The 22636-nt window shown below is 44.5% G+C and overlaps 2 protein-coding genes across 2 annotated transcripts in view; one reads left to right on the top strand and one right to left on the bottom strand.

The window, feature by feature from the left end:
- Positions 1–22636, bottom strand: part of LOC131477953 (bone morphogenetic protein 8B-like) — a 92788-nt gene that overhangs the window by 66468 nt on the left and 3684 nt on the right. The window lies entirely within an intron of this gene.
- Positions 529–3636, top strand: TLR8 (toll like receptor 8). The gene has a single exon (XM_004591551.2). The coding sequence runs from the start codon at positions 529–531 to the stop codon at positions 3634–3636; it is 3108 nt and encodes a 1035-aa protein (XP_004591608.2).

Raw genomic sequence — 22636 nt, 5'->3', positions numbered from 1 at the left:
CACAATAAAAGAGTAAAATCATTATGAAAGTAATTCTAGGGGCCAGTTTGGGGCACACTGAGTTAAGCCACTACTTGTGATGCTGGCATCCTGTAAGGGTGACAGCTGAGTCCTAGCTATTCAACTTCCAATTGCTCCATACTATAGTGCCTGGGAAAACAGTGGAAGACAGCCCAACTGCTAGGCCTCCTGTACTCATATGGGAAACCCACAGGAAGCACCTGGCTCCTGACCTCAGGTGGGTCCAGCACTGGCTGTTACAGCCATTTGGAGAGTGAACCAGCAGATGGAAGCCTTCTCTCTTCCTCTCTGCCTTTCCCTCTCACTCTGTAACTCTGTTTTTCCTTTCAAATAAATAAATATGGCAAAAAGGAAAGTCATTTGATGCGATTAATTCCATTGTTGACGAAATCCACATTTCAAAAATCAAACAAGCGTAGTGAAGCACTATTAATTTTCTCATGACATCCATGACAAACACTGCTACTCTAATGTTGTACTTCCATCTTCTATTCTCCTTAGGAAAACATGTCCCTTCCTCCTTGGATTGTGGCCTGCCTCTTCCTGCTAACTGCTTTCTGTGAATTCTCCTCTGAAACCAATTACTCCAGAAGCTATCCTTGCGATGAAAAAAGGCAAAATGGCTCTGTTATTGCAGAGTGCAACAATCGTCACCTGCAAGAAGTTCCTCAGACAGTGGGCAACTATGTGACAGAACTAGATCTGTCTGATAATCTCATCACCCAAATAACAACTGAATCGTTCCACCAGCTGCAAAATGTCACCAAAATCAATCTAAACCACAATGCGAATCAACAACACCAGAATGAAAATCCCAATATGAGTAAACATGGCATGAATATTACCGATGGGGCCTTCCAGAACTTGGCCCACCTCCGAGAGTTGCTGCTTGAAGACAACCAGTTACACAAAATACCCGCTGGATTGCCCGAGTCTTTGCGAGAGCTTAGTCTAATTCAAAACAAAATCATTTCTATAACTAAAAATCATACTTCAGGACTCAAGAACCTGGAAAGTCTCTATTTGGGCTGGAACTGCTATTTTGCTTGTAACAAAACACTTAACATAGAAAATGGAACGTTTAAACAGCTTACAAGTTTGCAGGTGTTGTTGCTGTCTTTCAATAACCTTGTCCGTGTGCCACCAAGTCTGCCAGTCTCCCTAACCAAACTTTATTTGAGCAACACAAAGATCAGAAACATCAGCCAAGACGACTTCAAGGGGCTGACAAAATTAAAATTACTGGATTTAAGCGGAAACTGCCCGAGGTGTTTCAATGCCCCATTTCCTTGTACACCTTGTGATGGAGATGCTTCCATTGAGATACATCCTCTGGCTTTCCAACCCCTGTATGAACTCACGCACCTAAACCTCTCCAGCACTTCGCTCCACAGCATCCCAGCCACCTGGTTTGACAACATGACTTCTCTGAAGGTGCTGGATCTGGAATTCAACTACTTATTGCAAGAAATAGCCTCGGGGGAATTTTTAACAAAACTGCACCATTTAGAAACACTTGACTTATCTTTTAACTATAAAAAGACAAACTATTTACAATATATTAATATTTCCAAAAACTTTGCTTCCCTTCAGTCTCTCAAGGCACTGCATTTAAGAGGTTATGTGTTCCAAGAACTTAGAAAAGAAGATTTCCAGCCCTTGATGAACCTGCCACATTTAAAGACCATCAACTTGGGCATTAACTTCATTAAACAAATTGATTTTAGCCTTTTCCAGAACTTCTCCAGCCTGAAAATCATCTACTTGTCAGAAAACAGAATATCACCTTTGGTAAATGAAATTGGACAAAACTCTCTAAGAAATTCCTCTTGGCCTGGACACGTCCTTAAATTACGCTCAATTAAGCCTAGGTTTGACCCACATTCAAATTTTTATCACAACACCCGTCCTTTGATAAAGCCACAATGCACTGCCTATGGCAAAGCATTGGATTTAAGCTTGAATAGCATTTTCTTTATTGGGGAAAAGCAATTTGAAGGTTTCCAAGACATCGCGTGCTTAAACCTGTCTTCAAATGGCAATGGCCAAGTGTTACACGGAACTGAGTTTTCAGCTGTGCCTCATGTTAAATATTTGGATCTGACCAACAATAGATTAGACTTTGATGACAACAGAGCTCTCAATGAGCTGCCTGAATTGGAAGTTCTGGATCTCAGCTCCAATGCCCACTATTTTAGAATAGCGGGTGTCACACATCGTCTAGGATTTATTCAAAATTTAACACAGCTCAAAGTCTTAAATTTGAGCCACAACAACATTTATACTTTAACAGAGTATGAACTGAAAAGCATGTCCTTGAATGAATTAGTTTTCAGTGACAACCGCCTTGACCTTTTGTGGAATACTGGTGATAACAGATACTGGTGCATTTTTAAACGTCTCCAAAATCTAACACGGCTTGATTTATCCTCCAATAAACTTCAACATATCCCGAGTGCAGCATTCCTGAACTTTCCACACAGTCTCAAAGAACTATATCTAAACGATAATGTGCTGGATTTCTTTAACTGGACGTTACTCCAACACTTTCCTGATCTCCAACTGCTAGATTTAAGTGGGAATGAACTGTCCTCTTTGACTAATAGTCTGTCTCAATACACATCTTCGCTTCAGACACTCCTGCTGAGCCAAAACATGATTGCCCACCTGCCCTCTGGCTTCCTTTCTGAAGCCAGTAGCTTGGTGCACCTCGATCTACGATCCAACCTGCTAAAGACGATCAGCAAATCCACACTTCAAACGAAGACCCCCACCCAGTTGGCTCTTCTGGATCTAGGCGGAAACCCTTTCGACTGTACCTGTGACATTGGCGATTTTCGAATCTGGATGGATGAAAATCTGAACGTCACAATTCCGAGACTGACGGACATCGTATGTGCGAGTCCTGGGGATCAAAGAGGGAAGAGTATTGTGAGTCTGGAGCTCACGACTTGCGTTTCAGATACTGTTGCAGCAATACTATTTTTCTTCACATTCTTTATCACCTCTATGCTCATGTTAGTCGCCGTGGCTCACCATTTATTTTACTGGGATATCTGGTTTATCTATCGGGTGTGTTTAGCTAAGATAAAAGGCTACAGGTCCCTGTCTACATCCCAAACTTTCTACGATGCTTACATCTCCTATGACACTAAAGACGCCTCTGTGACGGACTGGGTGATAAATGAGCTGCGCTACCACCTTGAGGAGAGTGAAGACAAAAATGTCCTGCTTTGCTTGGAGGAGAGGGACTGGGACCCAGGACTAGCTATCATCGATAATCTCATGCAGAGTATAAACCAGAGTAAGAAAACGATATTTGTTTTAACCAAGGACTATGCAAAAAGCTGGAACTTCAAAACCGCGTTCTACCTGGCCTTGCAGAGGCTCATGGATGAGAACATGGATGTGATTATATTTATTCTGCTGGAGCCAGTGTTGCAACACTCTCAGTACCTGAGGCTGCGGCAACGCATCTGCAGGAGCTCCATTCTCCAGTGGCCCGACAACCCCAAGGCGGAAGGCTTGTTTTGGCAAAGCCTGAAAAACGTGGTCTTGACTGAAAATGATTCGCGGTATAATAATTTCTATGTTGATTCCATTAAGCAATACTGATGGAATATGAAGCTGATGGTAGGTCATGATTTGGTACTACAGTAAGAATGCAGAGCAGTGGTCCATCCTAGTTATCTGCTGCTCTGGAACAAGTCAACTCAAAACTTAGTGCCTCATGTTTACCCTCTCACCATCACTGCTGTTCAGACTCCAGGTGCTGCCCGTCAGTCCTGCCTAGCGCCTCTCAGAAGCTGCCATCTAGTGCGGTCCAAGCCTACCAGCACCTCTGACAATTATTAGGCTTCCAAGTTCACAACCCTGAGGTCTTTTCTGGATTCACTTCCCGCCCCTCCCAGGGCAATGGGCTAAAGGCTGCTTCCAGTTCCCTAAACTGTGGAGCTTTCTCGCTAGCAAGGTTATCTCATCACAACAAGCAAGGGACAGAAGCTGCCAACAAGACAGAGCCTCGGGTTTGCAGTGTTATCAAGGATGGGCTACCCTATCACTCCAGATACTTCTGTCTGCTAGAACTATACCACAGGTCCCACTGACTCCACAGGAGTGATCACCTTAGTCCAGGGGAGAAGCTGCAGGCCAAGATGGTATCCACTGTGATCATCACACTTGAGGGAAAAGAGTGCTATGATAGCCTTGCTTAGTCACCAACCATTCTCCCTGTATACACTGCCATCCAGGAACAGGCTGCCATGTTCCAGATTATAAATACCAGGAAGCAGGTAGCTGTTAGTCTACTATACTTTCTTGTCAATATTCAAGAACATTCAAGAACATTCAACATCATAATGAGTTGCATTACTGCTTAAATTTATCATACTTTTATGGCTATATTAGGATGTGGTTGTCTTTATACAACTATTGGCTACAATGTTCGACTTATCAGGTCTAGATGCCATTTAGAAACTGACATGGACAGTGTACTGTCTTTCACTTGTTAATCAGTTTTTAAAAGTATGCAACCAGAGTTTGGCACAGTAGCCTAGTGGCTAAGTCCTTGTCTTGAACGTGTCGGGATCCCTTGTGGGTGCCAGTTTGTGTTCCGGCAGCTCCATTTCCCATCCAGCTCCCGGCTTGTGGCCTGGGAAAGCAGTCGAGGATGGCCCAAAGCCTTGGGGCCCTGCACTTGCTTGGGAGACACAGAAGAGGCTTTGGGCTCCTGGCTTTGGATCGGCTCAGCTCTGGCCGTTGCAGCTGCTTGGGGAGTGAATCAGTGGACGGAAGATCTTACGCTCTGTCTCTCCTCCTCTCTCTGTATACCTGAATTTCCAATAAAAACAAAAATAAAAGTGTGCATGTTGGGAGTGCTGCATGTGTGCCCTAAGATGGCGCTGAGACCTTTCCTCCTCTCGGAGCTTGGCGGTACACAGGTTTCAGGAAGTGCCTTCTGATTAGCCCGTAGCTGCATGCTTGGCGCGTGTGCTACGCGTGATCAGAGCCATGATTGACGTGCCTGCCGCATGCATCGGTGACCTCTAAGCTGATTGGATAAGGATTGTATATAGCGGTGGGGGTTCCAAGAAGAAGTATGGGACAGGACAGGAAGAAGGAGACAGACAGACGGACGGACTGAGACGGAGGACAGGGTACGACTGGGACGGGCGGATGGACAGAAGAAGACTAGGGGCTACGAGGAGACTGGGGAATGAAGCAGAGAGAAACGGGAAGAAAAACGGGAGGTAAAAGAAGTCAAGTCAACCGGCTGGGAAACGGGCTGGTTGGAAAAATAAAGTGCCTCAAGAAACAGAGCCTGGAGTGTCGGGTGAATTCTTCTGTGGGACGGAAGACCCCGATATGTGCAGCCAAACCAAACACTTTTGGAGTATATGTTAAATTGCATTGCTGTACATCTTAAAGTGAATGATTAAGAATGCTACATTTCACGTAAGTGTGACAAATACAGAGTAGGGAAACAAACTGGTAATATAAAAGATTGTCATCTATGCTTTTTACTTGCTTCAACAGCTTACTCATTTTTTTAAAATTTATTTTATTGTATTGTTGTTGACAATCTTTACATAGTTAATCACGGTTTAAAAAAAAAAAGGTTCAGGGGGATAGGGAAGTGGGTAATACTGTTATGTCCATATTGTTTCCATCATGTATCTGAGGTAAAGGGGGATATTGAGGGAGAAGCCCCACCCGGTTTCCCGCCCACTCCGAGTCCCGGATGTGGGGCATGCTCTGAGATATGTGCTCGAGTGGTGTTAATAGTTCTCCGGTTATGAATCGCTGCCAGTTTCGCTCGATGAGGTCGTCCACTGATTGATATGGTCCATCATAAGGTCTTCATTTGCCCAGTATTTCGCTGCCAACATATAGCTGAGATGAATGATTGTCCTGTTCTGTCTTCTGTCTTTTCTTGGTTAGAGTCCTGAGTCCAGCAGTTCGATTGGGGAGATCTCCAAAGAAACTCTGAGGTATTCCCAGACCAGATTCTTGTATGTTCTAGCAAGCACAGGGCCCGGCATAGTCCATCACCCTGATCAGCTGGTGGTTTCAATTGCTGGATTGGTTCTGTTTTCAGGCCCAAGTTGCACTGGAACCAATAGTTTACTCATTTTTAAAATTTATTTGAAAGGTAGAGTGAGCGACAAATAGAAAGACCTTCCATCCTCTTACTCTAAGTTTCCAAAGCGCTTAGCTCTGGGCCAGGCTGAAACAGGAGCCAGGAACACTTGTTACATCTCTCACATGTAACAGACACAATCCAAGTACTTGAGCCATCACCTGCCACCTTCCAGGCAGCGATAACAAGAAGCTAGGTTTGGGCCTGGCGGCATGGCCTAGCGGCTAAAGTCCTCGCCTTGAAAGCCCCGGGATCCCATATGGGTGCCAGTTCTAATCCTGGCAGTTCCACTTCCCATCCAGCTCCCTGCTTGTGGCCTGGGAAAGCAGTCGAGGACGGCCCAATGCATTGGGACCCTGCACCCACGTGGGAGACCAGGAAGAGGTTCCTGGTTCCTGGCTTCGGATCGGCACGTATCGGCCCGTTGCAGCTCACTTGGGGAGTGAAACATTGGACGGAAGATCTTCCTCTCTGTCTCTCCTCCTCTCTGTATATCTGGCTGTAATAAAATGAATAAATCTTTTAAAAAAAAAAGAAGCTAGGTTGGAAGTGGAGGTATGACTCAATCCTGGTGTTATAATGGAGGATGTGAACATCCTAGGCGCTAGCTCACCACAATACTGGATTTTTAAGAATCTTTTCCTTGATGGCTTTGCAATAGAAATCAAAGAGGAAGTACTAGTCATGAAGATTTTTGCACTATGGTAATTATCAATAGAGAAATTAATTCTATCTTGACTTCACATGATGAAATGCCAGAATGCCTACCTGTTGGTACTCTTCATGCAGTTCTTACAAACCAAACAGTTATGATCCCCCTGCCCATGTCTATTAGGCCTGTGGCTCACCTACCTCAGCTCATCCTCCATGAAGCATGAACTGAATTCTGAGACGTCTTGTGAAAACTGTCCGAGAACATCTGAAATTATCCAAGCGTAAGAAAAGAAAGTCCCCTCAGAATGAAAAGTAGTAGAAAACCTGCAATGCACTACTTCTCCTTCAACAGCTTCTCTATTAACCTTCTCTTTCCAAGGACACTTATTTAGCCTGAGAGTTAAAAAAGACAGAGACAGAGAGACGTTTCCCACCTGCTGGTTCATTCTCCAAGTGGCCCCTGTGGCCTAAACCAGAAACCAGGAGTTTCTCCTGTGTCCCCCTCCTGGGTGGAAGGGGCCTAAACAATTGGGCCATTCTCTGCTGCTTTTCTGAGGCCATTAGCAGGGAGCTAAGTCAGCCTAGAGTTGAGCCAGTGTTGCAGACACTGCTTTACCCACTATGGTACAACAACAACAACCCCAGCATAACTTATCCTTAAATCTACATCTCTAAAGTACTAAACAGAATGGAATGACATCATGTTAATATGAAGAAAGTGGAAATCGGCATAAGTTTGCCAAAGACCATTTCATTTTGTGCTGTAGAACTTTGTTTTGTGACCGTGATGACTTTGTAGGAAGAGAGTTATGCTAGTGCTGATTGAGGCATGGTAACAGGCTTAAAGGCAAGACACTTACACGAACAGACACCTCAGAAAGAACAGTGAGATGGAGGAGGTGCACTTCTGGTCCTTGCCAGCTGAAGCTGCCATAACCAACTATACTTTTCCAGCTCTAGAGGGGGAAAGTCACAGACCAGGGTGCCAACATACCTGGGCTTTTTGAGGGCTCTGTTCCAGGCCGCAGATGAGCAACTTCTCATTGCATCCTCACATGGAGGCTGTGAGGAGTGAGTGAGCCTTCTGGGGGTAACGACTGCACATGCGCTAATCCCATTCCTGATGATGTCACCCTCAATACCTACTGCTTTCCCAAAGGTCTGTCTCCTACTGCCACCACACTGGAGGAAACTCAACATAAGCATTTAGGAGAGCACAAAATAGTCCAGAACATCTCCGTTAATATCATATTGGTTTGTTGTCTGGTTAGAAGTTTAATTCTATGTTCCTTAAAGGTTTTTAGTAAAGCAACAATATAGTTTTTAGTAGCACTTGTAATTAAGAATCTATATTAAGCTCATGTGCTTTGGAGGTGTTCTGTTGACACGATGAAAAGTTAAAGTCCCAAACAGGCTTATAGCAAATATTGTCATAAAGTGAAGCTACTATTTATTATTTGCTATTTGAAGAATAGACCATTTAGTTTAATCAGTATGTGTAAAAGTGCACATGCAGTGTTAGAGATGGGAATCATTGAAAAGATGGTTGATGTTACTGTTAAAATTATTGTACTTCTTTATATTTAGTTCTGATCTAAATATAGATTGCTGCAAGTCAGGTCCCACGGCAAGAGATGGTGAAAATTCTCTGTTCTAGGCATGTAGGCATTCCATGGATGAAGTAACAGCAGAGTATATTTAGCATGTTGTGAACATGAATATGGCAAATTGGCAGTTTCCGTCAGTTGCTGGCAATAGTTTAGAGTGATGACAAATGTTATTTTGATTTTTTTGTGTGTTATTTAGTTATGAGGAAAGTGTATGGTAAGTAGTCCATTTGATGGTTTACTAATTTCCTCGTTGTTGAGAAGTCCGAGTTGATTATGTATTTAATATGATAACCATTTGTGTGCTGTGAATTGCATTAAGAGTTAAGTAGGGCAGAGTTGATGCTTACTAAATGTACAAAATGGATTGATGAGATTAGCCAGTTAAATCTTTTCACCAGTAAGGCACTCAATAGCCCATGAGATATTTATTAAAAATGTCAAGTAAATCCTCTTATTTTTGTATCATAGTGTCAAATAGCAGTAAAACAAACATGTTAAGATCCTTAATCTACTGCTATGTTTCACTGTAAAATTTACCTTTGTTAAAATTTGCTTCTGTTCAAATTTGTTGAGACCGCACGTAAAAGTATCCTAATATTACTTTGGCTGGTATTTTCTAATTACTGTAAAATATTTTGGGAATGCAAATTTCATTTAAATGTCAACTACAGTTAAGCATGTGCCGTTTGTTTTTCTTACTCAGGTTTTGTAATTTGATGGAATGTTTTTGTCACAATTTAATAAATGTTTGCTTTATTTAATAATAAAAAAAAGAATAGACCAAAGATTGCTAGAGGCTATGAAGAATAAATGGAAGGGGGAGAGGGATGGAGAATAATGGGTACCAAAATATGGAGGGGAGTAAGCAATTTTAGCACAGGATAACACAGTAAAAGAACTAATGAAATCTTGTTGTACAACTTAAAATAACTATAAGAGGACAATTTGAAAGTTCCTGACACACAAAAACGATTGCATTTGAACAGATGGAAATCCTAATTATCTTCATTTGATCATCACACATTATATATACATATCAAATTATAATAATGTGTCACTTAAATCAGTATAAATATTATATGCATGCTATTTCAAAATTTGGGAAAACAGAAATAAAAGATAATATCTGGGTGGCTGTTTGTCCTTATGGTTAAGCGGCTCATTAAGATGCCTACATGCCACATCTGGATGTCTGTTTAGAATCCAAGATCCCCACCCCCCAATTCCAGCTCCCTATGCTCATTCAAACTCATGCACACCCTCCCTATAAAGTCATCTTGGTGATACACCTATTTGTCAATAAGAAAAAAATGAAACTGCCAACTCAGGCTGGTTTCCACTTTATCCATATTAATCAATGAGTCAATTCTTTAGAAACACATATTTAAAGATAACAAAAATTCTGTACCTCCAGGAAGTGATGGCTCCAGTAGTTGGATCCTTGCCACACACAGAAGACCTGGATTGGATTCCCAGCTCCTGGCTTCAGCACTGGTAATTGTAGGCACTTACGAAGTGAGTCAGTGAATGATAGCACTCGCTCTGTCTCTCGAATATACAAATGTTAAGACAATAATGCCTATTTTCCAATAATCGTTTTGGAGTTACTTCATATGTGAAATAAAAATAGCACGTAAAAGACATATGACGGAGACCATGAAATCAGTGGCTAACAAATATGTTTATTTCTGAAATTCACTCATTCCTCATTTAAGACTCTGGTGTGGAAACCCAGACCTATACTTTATTGATGAGAAAGTCAACATTGCTCTAGTTTCTATTACTTAAAACCAAAACAAAAAAATACCAATATCATCCAACAGTTTTTAGAAATTCAAATTTAAAAGACTGAGCTATAAGGACACTTAAATCTCTTGCCAATATATCTTTACTTCCTACAGGCAAGGACCATTACGGCTTCTTGCGTATCTTCCTACATTGAAAGTCTGAAGGCTTGGTTGACTGGACCAAAGTGACCAAATATCACAAAGGGTTATTTATCTGTTTTATAAATAGTTGTGCAAGAATACTTTATGTTGGCAGGGCAGCTTTTTTTTTTTAATTTTACTTCTTTTTTAAAATTATTATCATTTTATGATACAGTTCCAAAGGCCCTGGGATTTCCCTAATTCCTTCCCCAATTCCCTCTCCCCCTCACTGAGTTTCCCTACATCATTACTATAGTATAGTTCTTCGTAAATAATCATATGTCCATCATTGCAGGCATGGACAGTGGCAAAGAGTCCAGCATCTTATTGTCAAGATAAAGTAAACAGTTTTATTGGAAATCCATCTTTAGTGTGAGAGTAGAGATGCCTACTGCATTGTATCCTCACATCTGGATATGAGTCTCTATTGCACAGCTACTATACATCCCCTTAAATGAAAAGCCACAAAACAAAATCAACAATAGGAAGAAAAAAGAAAATAATAATGCCATGAAGTTAAATAACATGCTACTGAATGACTAATGTGTCACTGAAGGAAGGAAAAAGAAAATCAAGAAACTTCTTGAAGAAAATGCTGCTGTATGACCTATGAGTCATTGAATTTAATAAGAGTTTTCAAGAGATGAAACTAAAAAAAAAACCAAAATCCATGAGATATAAGTTCCACTGATCTTTGTTGGTGAGATATGTCTTCTTCAGGCAAAAAATAGATGCTTTTTAAAAAAAAAAATCCTTTCTACTAATCTATGATGTTCAATTGATGAGTTTAAGCCATTTATATTCAGGGTTAAATGCCATTTTAGTAATGGGTTGTTCATTGATTTAGTCTTCTGTTGTTATTTTACTAGGATAGTAAAATATGCCTTTGGTTTTGTTGGGCACTATTCCTTTTCTCTGTCAAGAGAATGTCTTTAAATATCATTTGTAGGGCAGGTTTGGAAGAGGCAAATTCTTTTAACTTTTCTTTACTGTGGAAGAATTTTGTTTCATTTTCAAAACTTTCAAAGGAAAGTTTTGTTGGGTACATTATCCTGGGCCTACAATTTTTTGCTTTTAGAATCTGGAATATGTCACTCCATTCTCTTCTTGCCTGTAGAGTTTCCTGTAAGAGATCTCCTGTGAGTTTAATTGGCATTCCTTTATATGTCAGTTGATTTTTTTCACATGCACATTTAAGGATCTTTCCTTATGTTCGATTGAAGAGAGCTTGATTATCATGTGTCGTGGTAAAGATCACTTTTGATCAAGCCTGTTGGGGGTTCTATGCCCCTCCTGGATGTTGTCTTCTAATTCTTTCTCTACATAAGGTAAATTTTCCTTTATTATTTCATTAAATACATTTGTAAACCCAGCTTCTCTTTGTGCACCTTCTGGAACTCCCATAACTCTTATATTAGGATTTTTAACGGTGTTTTTCAATTCTTGAGTTCTTTTTTTAGCCTGATCCAGCTCTGCTTCCAGTTTTTTGTTTGTTTCCCCCTGGTGACAGAAAATAGCTTCTAATTTTGAGATTCTTTCTTCTGCCTCCTTCATTCCATTCTGGAGACTCTCCACTGCACTTTTAATTTGCCCCACTGTATTCTTCCTTTCTGATATATCAGCTTTCACTTCAATCATTTCCAGTGTGACATATTCCTCACATTTCTTGTTTGCCTGCTTTATGTGCTTCTCATTGTTGATAAGAAGCTTTCTAACAAGTGTTTGGAATTCTGTGTGCCCCATTTTCCCCATGTCTTCCTCAGTTAACTCTGAGGTTGGGTTTTGCTCCTTTGCAGGAGAGTCTTCAGTAATATTCATGGTGCCTCTGTCTCTTCTTTTGCTCTTGATCATTGTACTTCTGGTTATCAGATTCTTCTCCTTGGGGCAGGTTTCTAAGCTGTGTCACCCACAGATCTACAGTTTGATTTTACTTACTATAGTTGGTACATGGCTCTTTGTTTGCAGTCACTTGTGCCACTCCCTCCAGCAAGTTCCAGGTCTGGGTTCTTATGTTAGATTTCCACAAAGAACTTCCACAATGAAGCTGCATTGTTGTCTGTACAACTTTTCTCACACTTCTGGTTGGAATAGGTCCCAGGATTAGAGAGATACCAGGTGTCCTATATAGCTAGGTTGCTGGCAGTGCTGATCTTGCTGGAACCTGTTGGCTGTTAGGTCTGAGGACCACACGAAACTATTTTGAGTTATAAGATGCCAAAGTTGGTATTATTTTCCTGTGGGACCAGTGCAATGCACTGAACTCAGTGAGTTCTCGCTGAGTTCAGTGCATGCGCAGCTCACTGTTGTCCCTGAAGTCTTAAAGTCTTTCCATACTGTACAAAATGGTGCCTGGTGTGCCATTCGTGGAGTTCTTGATCTGCTGGCCATCAGGTCTGAGAGTTACCCTGACCTGTCTTGCGTGGAACCTGTAGGATGCATGTTGCAGTTCACTGACCAGAAATGAGCTCACACCCAGCTCAGTGCATGTGCAGTACTGTCCCATTGCCTTTGTCTCCTTAAACAATTCGGCTCTGGGGGGCAGACTGGGCTGTGAAATCCCGCACCGCCCATCTGGGATCTGCTGCTCTGTCTCTGCTCCTGGTCAAATCAAACAGACCAGCAGGATGGGCAGTTCTTTGTCTGGGTTCACCTCTGAGCTCCCAGTGAAAGTCCCTTTGCACCTGGTAGCTGGTGGAGTTCCAGCTACTGATGCAATTCAGATCGCCGTTTGCTGAATGCCGCTGGGGTATCAGTCACTGCAACACCACACTGTTGTTTTCGTTGCTTTCCTGTGTCTGTCAGTCTCCAGGCACCCCTCTGCTGTTCTGTCCTCTCCTATTTCCTGGAATGTGCCCTCTCTGCTCCACACTGGCTAATGTTTCTCCATCTGTTTAAACCTGTGCTTACCCTATTTCACCATCTTGATTCGCTCCTACACATTTTCTTCTTCTTCCCGTATATGGGGGGAGAAGGTGATGCAAGAGGAGAAACCACGCCGTTGTCCAACTGCTGCATTCCCCGGGGCTGGGGAACTGCCACCCGATGTCATCCCAGGGTCCTCATTTTGCAGCATTCTTTGAGGATTCTCTTCATGTGTTTTCAATAGCTCTGAGATGCTGCTGCTATCGCTGCTCCACGGACGAGGAAATCTCTCTGAGGTCAATTGGCTGTCATAGCCCACCTCTGAGCCTCCTTTGGCTGTCAAGTTTCACTTGGGTAGTTGATCAATTTGTTCTGCTCTCCATCTTCAGCAAATCAATGGGTGTTGAGGCCCAGCTGCCCTTCCCACCACACCCTCAGCGCTTATGTACCACAAGGGGGCGCTGCAGCCCAGTCAGAGCAATCCCCAATAACCCCACCCCCCCCCCACTGGACTGCCCCTCCAACTCTGCTTCCTGTGCCTGCCAGCGTGTGCACTGGACTGGTCTGGTCTGGCCCACATCCCATTGAGATCTTGTGTACAGCGTTGCGCAGTGGAGCCTAACTCAACCCAACTGACCCCACCCTCCAGCACACACTCATGCCAGCAGGTGTCATTGCCTGTCCAGCCAAGCCCACCCCAAAGATTTGTTTATTTTTGTTTTATTTATTTATTTCTTATTTGAAAGGCAGATTTATAGAGAGACACAGAGAGAGAGAGTGCTTCATTCACTGGTTCACTTCCCAAATGCTGCAGCTGGGTTGGTCTGAAGCCAAGAGCCTCCTTTGGGTCACCCACGTGAGTGCAGGAGCCCAAGGACTTGGGCCATCTTTTGTTGTTTTCCCAGACACATTAGCAGGGAGCTAGAGAGGGAGGAACAACCAGAATTTGAACTGGTACCCATGTGGGAAGCCAGCTCTGCAGGCTTTATGTATTATGCTGTATCATGTGGCCCAATTTTCTTCTTTTTTCCAACAAACATGGAACAGTAAGTTTAAGACGCCAGTGAACGAACAAGGCAGTTCTGGGCTTGCAGTCATCAGCAGGTGTCACGCCTATGCCCTGACGGCCCTGCAAGAAGAGTTCCTGCATTTGACAGAGGGGTAAACTAAGGCTGGGAGAGGGGCACCGGAAAGCCCAGGTCATGGCCTGAGAAGGCAGCAGAGGAGGGTGCGACCCTGAGCCTGTGCATCCAGGGCCGTCCACTCTGGCACAGTCCAGTCATGCCTTTCCCACCATGGGCTCAGGGTCCCCGTCAGCAGCCCGACTATGTGTTCTGTATTTGCGTCTCCCACCAGAAGCTCAGCTGCGCGCAGGCAGGGTCTGTGTCCAATCGCGGTTATAACTAAGGCAAACAGAACTGTGCCTGGCACACAGCACCATCTGTTGACAGAATGAGTGGGAAAAATGGAAACGTCCCCTAGGGAGAACTGGGAGAAGTAACCTGGGGCCAAAGACGCCAAGCACTATCGTTCAAAGTCACAGCCAGTTCCTTAATTCGCAAAGCATCCCTGCATCTCCCAACTGGGACAGCCTCCCAAGTCCCTGTCCTTGGCCACCAGAGCCCAGAATAAGTGAGTGCGAATCAGGAAAGGACAGGGTGAGGCGAAGGCAGGCCATTGTGGTCCTGAGTTCCATCTGCCCATGCTGTTTGTGCCTTGGTTTCTCAGCTGGGAACCTGTGCACCTGCCTGTCTGTCACAGGGTGGACAGAGATACAGGAATAAGGGGCAGAACCGTGCCCCTCCCCTCACTCAGCAGGCGCTGGGCAGGCCTGTGAGGCTGGGCCCGGGGCTGTGGTGAGAAGGCATCTCCCCTGAGCCGGTGGCACCTAGCTTGGCCAATGCCAGCACTGCAGACAGCACGGGAAAGAAGCAACAGAGGTGGTGGGAGTGGAAGCCAGTCTTGCCTCCTTCTCCTGCTATAGGGAGACTTGGATGAGTACCGGGACCTCTTGCTATGTCTTGACTCAGAGAAGTCAGGCTCTGTCGCGGCTAGCTGAGCCGGGCGTAGTAGGCACGACGAATGTCCGAGCGAAAAGCACCGACACACGGAGACCATGATGGTGTTACAAGTGCTGGGAGCCGTCTCCTCGAGCCGTCCTCCACAAGCCTCTTTATTACCATATTGTCTCCTCTTTCCCCCAAGCCCATCAACAGGACAATAGGACGCCAATGAATCTGCAAAGGCTAGGTGCTACTGCCTTAGGCCTGATTCCTGAGTGATCAGCTCAAGGAGTGTAAATCAGCTCCACAGCCCACAACATATTCCCCCTTCTGTATTAAAGCAGACTTGAATGCGCCTGTCTTAGGTTGTGGACTCTCAGGTTATCAGCCTTACCCGTCATGGGGAACCTCCGTAGCATGACGGAGACCCTGTCCTAGGTTGGTCAGTTCCCGGTCCATCTTACCCGTCACTGGCTGCCATTCAACGCCTTGTCTGCTGCAGCTGCTCAACCATACTTGGGGAGGCTGGTAACCCTGTTCCAAGGCTGGGAGTGAATATCAGCTCAGTAGCAATGAGCAAACAGCAGTTTTCGGGCTTGGGAAAACAAAGCACTTCACAGGTGAAACATACATTAAAGGCACAATGGGAGGCAAGAGGTCATGATCTTAGGAGTAACTTAGCTCGTAACAATGAGCAGACAGCAGTTCCCAGGCTTGGGAAAACAATTAGCACTTGCACAGATGATAAAACAGAAATGCATACAATACAACAGAAAGGCATACGATGGGGTACAGGAGGCCTAGACCAAATCTAACAGCATTTGCTATTTCTTTTCCAACAAATCAACCCATAGTCCAGCATAGTCCAGTATGCCCACCCGCTCATGTTCATCAGTAAAGTCCTGTTGTTCCATAACTCTGGCAGTCTGTTCTGCAACCTTGTTCACTGTCACCACGGTAGCTGGTGGTGGCGGCTGTTGATGTACTGGCTATGATGGTCGCCGTTATGCCAAAGTCTCTTTTATTCTTATCAGGCCAACATAGGCCTCTCCATCAGTCCCAACAGGCACAGGCGGGATTCAGGGCAGCTGCAGGATAACAGCAGAATCGCAATAGCCATTCCAGCATGCTGTCAGGGTGCACTGGAACTTGGTGTCATTCCTTTCAGAGGCATCTCCTGTGCTTAAGAGAGAAGCATAGGGATAACACAAGCAAACACAAGCTTCAAATTCAAAGAGCTAAGGTTCACTCACAAGAGCGAGTCCTCAGGTTCAGAGGAAAGAAGGAACTAATCCTCTGCCATAGTGGCGGGAGGAGAAACAAGAGAGAAAAACCCGTAAAGTTTCCTCTCAAAGATGTTTCTCCAAAAACAAAGAAAATTCCTGATATCCAAGGTACCTGGCCCTGGGACAAAAGGCCAGAAAGGTGTTACTGGCCAACTTCCTTGGTCCCTTTCAAATGATAAAGAGGCCAGTCTGAAGCCCTCCTCCTTGCCAATGCCTGGAGAAGTGGGCTGAGGCTTCAGGTGGGGAATAGAAATGCAAATGTCACCCTTGTCTGTTGGGGAAGTAAGTACCTGTTAAGATAAGCATTTGTCCTGGGAGAGACATGCTCTGGTGACTCCAAGACAAGGTGGGGAAAATATAAACCTAACAAAAGTAGTTTCAAATCAAAGCACGGATGGGTAATAGCAAGGCTCAATACTTCCTCCCCCATCCCACATGCCTCTCAGAGAACAAAGTCCAAAGCCACCGATAAGCTTCGGCTTTGCCAACAGTCAGGGAACACGCTGCAGAACAGCGACAAAATACTGATATACTTATGTTAAATATAAAGGCCTAATATACTTGCTTGTCCCGTTGATCTTCCGACTCAAATGCCATCATGTTGTCCAGTATCCGAGCTTTCCCAAGACTCTGCAGCAGAAGCTTGCCGGACAAGCCTCTCAGGAATCCACCTCAGACCATTTTCATTTTCTGGGAAAACACAAACTGATCCTCGCCCCCAAATGAGGACGGGATCTGGGCCTAGCCACTTACCAGTCAAGGGGTCCTTCCACATAACATAACCTTTCTGCTTCTGAGACGGATTCCAATGACGATCTGCAGCAGACCGTCCTTCAGCATCCAATGTTAGAAAATTTAAAATAAATAATACAAGATTCAAATGATCTCGGGGAGTGCTATATTTCCCCTTTTTGGTTTTAATAAGGTAATCCTTAATAGTACGGTTGGCACGTTCCACAATACCTTGTCCTTGAGGATTATAAGAAATACCTGTAATTAGTTGTATATGGTAGGAGGCAGCAAAATCACGAAACTTGCTGCTAGTATAGCAAGGACCATTATCAGTTTTGATAACTTTAGGAGTTCCCAAGATGGAAAAACATGCATAGCAATGGGCTAGAGTATGTCTGACTTGTTCTCCTGTCTGAGGAGTAGCTAAAATAAATCCAGAACAAGTATCAATAGTGACATGCACATACTTTAGTGTCCCAAACTCTGGGATGTGTGTCATGTCCATTTGCCAGACATGATTGGGCAACAGTCCTCTGGGATTTACACCATAACGAGGAACAGGTAAAAATTGAGGGCACACTGAGCATTGCTTCACGATGGTTCTGGCTTGTTCCTTAGTCAGACTAAAGCGCAAACGAAGCGTGTTAGAATTCAAGTGAAATCTAGCATGTGCCTTTTGAGCTTCTTCAAGAGCTGAGGCCACCAATTTGGTGGCTGAATCTGCAGCCGCATTTCCTGATGTCAAGGGCCCAGGTAAACCTGTATGGGCTCGAATATGAGTCACAAAGAATTTATCTTTGCGGGCCCAAATACAGGCCTGAATTTTAGCAAATAGAGATGCTGCTGTGGAGTGGGAAGAAATTTGGCCCGCAGTCTCCAGCACAGGAAGGGAATGGGCAACATATCCACTATCAGAATACAAATTAAAGGGCTGCATGGAAAATGTTTGAAAGACAGCAAGAACTGCCACCAATTCTACAACCTGTGCAGAGACAAAAGATGTGGGGATGGTGGTAACCTGGCCATCTACTACAAAAGCTGCCTGGCCATTTGACGACCCATCAGTGAAAACAGTTAAAGCTTCTGGCAATGATTGAAGAGAGGTTACAAGTGGAAAAACAACAGGATGCAAAATAAAAAACTGTACAATGGGGTCCTTGGGATAGTGGTTGTCAAAATTAACATTTAAAGTACTCAAAAGTATTGACCAGGTCTCTTCCATATTCTGCAACCACAAAAGCTGCTTCTGAGTGTATGGAACAATAATGGTATCTGGGACCTTCCCAAAATGTCTTAGGCTGCTTTTAGTGGCCTTTTGTATCAACTCTGCTATGGCCAAATAGTAAGGCACAATTGTCTTAGCAGGAGAGACATGCAAATGTTCCCACAAAATAGGTCCCTGCTGATAAAATACCCCTGTAGGTGTATATGAGGATGCTATAACAATAAATAAAAGTGGAGTACTGTAATCAATCCTGGTCAAATGGGATTGCTCAATCACTATCTCAACTTTGCGTAGGGCGTGACGTCCCTCCATAGTCATTACCCTAGGGGATGTTGGAGAGGAGTCACCTTTTAAGATATCAAACAAAGGTTTCAAATCTGCATTAGTAAGATTCAAACTGGGCCTCATCCAATTTATATCCCCTAACAATTTCTGAAAATCATTAAGAGTTCGCAGCTTTTCTGTGGCTATGGAAATTTTTTGGGGTTTAACACAATTCTGAAAAAGCTGAAATCCCAAATAATTAAATGGAGAAACAAGTTGTATTTTATCTGGGGCTATAGCTAATCCTGCTTTTTCTAACTCTTGCTGTAACTTACACAAACAGGATTGCAACACCTGAGTAGATAGAGCTGCCAGCAAAATATCATCCATATAATGAACGATCATAACAGAGGGAAAGCTGGCGCGCACCGGTTTTAAGGCGGCAGCCACATAAATCTGACACATAGTAGGACTATTAGCCATTCCTTGGGGTAAAAATTTCCATTGGTAACGTTCAAATGGTTCTTGCAAATTAACAGAAGGCACACTGAAAGCAAAACGAGGTGAATCTTCTGGATGAAGAGGAATGGAAAAAAAACAATCCTTTAAATCAATCACAACAATATTAAAATCTTTTGGCATGGCAGAAGGCAGTGGTAATCCTGGCTGCTGTGATCCCATTATCTCCATGGTAGCATTCACTGCTCTGAGATCCTGTAAAAGTTTCCACTTCCCTGATTTCTTTTTTTTTTTTTTTTAAAGATTTATTCATTTTATTACAGCCAGATATATACAGAGGAGAGACAGAGAGGAAGATCTTCCGTCCGATGATTCACTCCCCAAGTGAGCCTCAACGGGCCGATGCGCGCCGATACGAAGCCGGGAACCTGGAACCTCTTCCGGGTCTCCCAAGCGGGTGCAGTGTCCCAAAGCATTGGGCCGTCCTCAACTGCCTTCCCAGGCCACAAGCAGGGAGCTGGATGGGAAGTGGAGCTGCCGGGATCAGAACCGGCGCCCATATGGGATCCCGGGGCTTTCAAGGCGAGGACTTTAGCCGCTAGGCCACGCCGCCGGGCCCCTGATTTCTTTTTAATCACAAAAATAGGTGTATTCCAAGGTGAAGTGGAAGGGACAATATGTCCAGCAGCTAGCTGTTCTTGAACTATTTCCTTAACGGCGGCTATTTTTTCTGTAGAAAGGAGCCATTGGTCAATCCAAACGGGTTGAGAACTTTTCCATGTAATCTTCTGTGGAGTAACCTCAGCCGCCATCACAATGGCCCCTAGGGAAAATGCCCTAGCCCTTTCTTTATCCTTCTTATGTTCCACGGAGATTGGTTGAGTAATTCCTTGCAGCTTTCTTCCTATACCTTTTCCAGGAATGTAGCCGTACCTCTCCATCTGCTGCATAGCTAATTACTGACCAGATACTAATACTGCTCCCATTTGTTGCAAAACATCTCTCCCCCACAAATTAACTGGCAGACCTGGTACTACATAGGGGGTAACATGGCCACCATTTCCTTCCTTATCCCTCCAGGCTAGAGGCCTGGAGCTAGCTAGGGGGCTTTGGGTAATCCCCAAACCTTGTAAAATGGTCATGGTGGGTGTAACAGGCCAACCTGGGGGCCAATATTTCTGTGAAATAAGAGTGGTGTCAGCACCAGTGTCTAGAAGTCCAATAAATTTCTTTCCTTCTATACTCAACTCCAAAGTAGGGCGGCTTGCCATATCAGCGACCCAATAAACAGAGGCTTCACCACTGGAACCAAACCCTGCTTTCTTCTGTCCAAGCCTGCAAGCATTATCTGACTTCACTGTGGGGAGCAGCACTAACTGTGCTATTCGTGCCCCTTGGGGCAACACTGCAACCCCAGCATGAACACTGGCTAAAACTTTAATTTCCCCTGTATAGTCTGCATCAATCACTCCTGGGGTAATATGAACTCCTTTCAAGGCTGTGCTGCTACATCCCAGCAGAAGCCCTACAGTGTCAGGGGGTAGTGGTCCATAAATTCCTGTAGGAATAGCCTGTACCCCCATTTGGGGTGTCAATACTATGTAGGAGGTGGTATGGAGGTCCCATCCTCCACTGCCTGTGTTCCCTCGGGCAAGGTCATGAATGACCTTTGTCCCTGAGGAACAAACTGAATCGCTGCCCCGTACATTGGTGCTTGCGGGGCCCGGAGCTGGCCCCTGCTCCCGTTTCCCGGCACAGATGGCTGCCTGGAGATGTCTGTCTTGGACCTGCATTCATTTGCCCAATGTTTCCCACGTTGGCATCGAGGGCAAACTCCTGGGGACTGCCTGTCCATATTAGCAGCCTGTGCACAACCTTGGAGTGGGCAGTTCCGGCGGATATGTCCTAGCCGGCCACATTTAAAACATCCTTGTTTTGGGCGAGCTCCCGAGCCCACGGTTGTGCCACCACGCAATGCCTCTGCAATGGCTGCACCCATTATCTGTCCTTCCCCAATGTCTTTACAAAGTTTAAGATACGTGTTAAGGGGCTCATGCTTCCAAGGTCTAATTGCTTCCTGGCACCACTTGTTGGCATTTTCATATGCTAATTGCTTTACAAAAGGCATGGCTTGATCTGCATCACCAAATACCCTATCTGCAGTTACCAGTAGGCGATCTACAAATGCCTGGTAAGGCTCGCCCGGGCCTTGGACAATTTTAGAGAGATGTAAATGTAGCGAGCCCTTTGGTGATAAAGACTTCCAGGCCCTCACTGCAGCAGCAGCGGTCTGTGCATAAACTCCTGGGTCATAATTAATCTGATCCTGTACATTAGCAAAATTCCCCTCTCCTGTCAACATATCATGATTTCTCTCAGGAAAGCCTGCCTGGGTATTTTGCCGTGCTGTGTCAAGGCAAAGCTCAAAGAACTCAGATTTCCACATTAGAAAATCGCCCCCATCCAGAGTAGCCTTACAGAGCTGTTTCCAATCGGCCGGAGTCAAATTGTTAGGTGCTAAGGCTTCAATCATGGAAACAGTAAAGGGGGCCGATGGACCATATGTGGCAACAGCGTCCCTCAGACTCTTTATGTCCTTAAAGGACAGTGCCAGGTGCTGTCTGATTCTCTGCCCCTGCTGATTCTCTACCTCAACTACCGGGAAGGTAAAGCGCCTAGCAAGGGTAGCTGCCTCAGGGTCTCCCTGCTCCTGTGCTTGCTTTACCGCACGTTCCACAGCTGAAAGAGAAGTTGAAAGCGGGGGTCCAGCACAAACCCCAACAGTGCATCCACTCTGCTCCTGCCTCAACTGAAGGGAGAGGCGCTGAAGTTGCTCCTGTAAACCTTTTACAACTGTGCTCAGACATGATGGCGCCAATGGCTCAGGCGGCGCAGAGAGCTCTGTGCCTTTCCAAGAGGGACTTTTGTTTGGCACACGCTCTACAGGTGGAGGATCCTCAGCAAACTCACTTCCATCCTTTTCCTTCTCAGCCTCCTCAGAAGAGGACCACAAATCTCCTTCGCGCACTTTCTCCAGACTTTGTCTTGTCTGGGGCTCCTTCTCCTTATTTACCCTGGTTTGTAGCTGTCTCCTACTTTTAACAGACAATTTCTTACGGCGGGCTTCCACCACTGCTTGACGGGATGACCAAGCAATATTTAGCAAGCGCCAGAGAAAAAAGATGACTACAATGAAAGCAAACCATGGGAATACGTCGCAGACAGTTTCAAAAAAACTCTGCGAGGCCTTAAGCTTAGTGTCGGTGCCTAGTGACTGGAGCAGATCTCGGATTCCCTTAATTACCTGCATTTTAGAGAGTTCTTGCCCCATGATAAATTTTACTTATGCCCCTGCAAAAATTATAAAACCTGCCTCTAGATTTCCGGGGTCCCTCAGATTGTCCCTCGTGTCCCAAGACGGGGAGAAGGTCTGGGGATGAAATTAATTATGCC

This window comes from Ochotona princeps, chromosome 2, assembly GCF_030435755.1.
Source record: "Ochotona princeps isolate mOchPri1 chromosome 2, mOchPri1.hap1, whole genome shotgun sequence".
Taxonomy (NCBI): domain Eukaryota; kingdom Metazoa; phylum Chordata; class Mammalia; order Lagomorpha; family Ochotonidae; genus Ochotona; species Ochotona princeps.
Note: the sequence above shows the minus strand (reverse complement) of the source record. Positions and strands in the feature narration are given on the sequence as shown.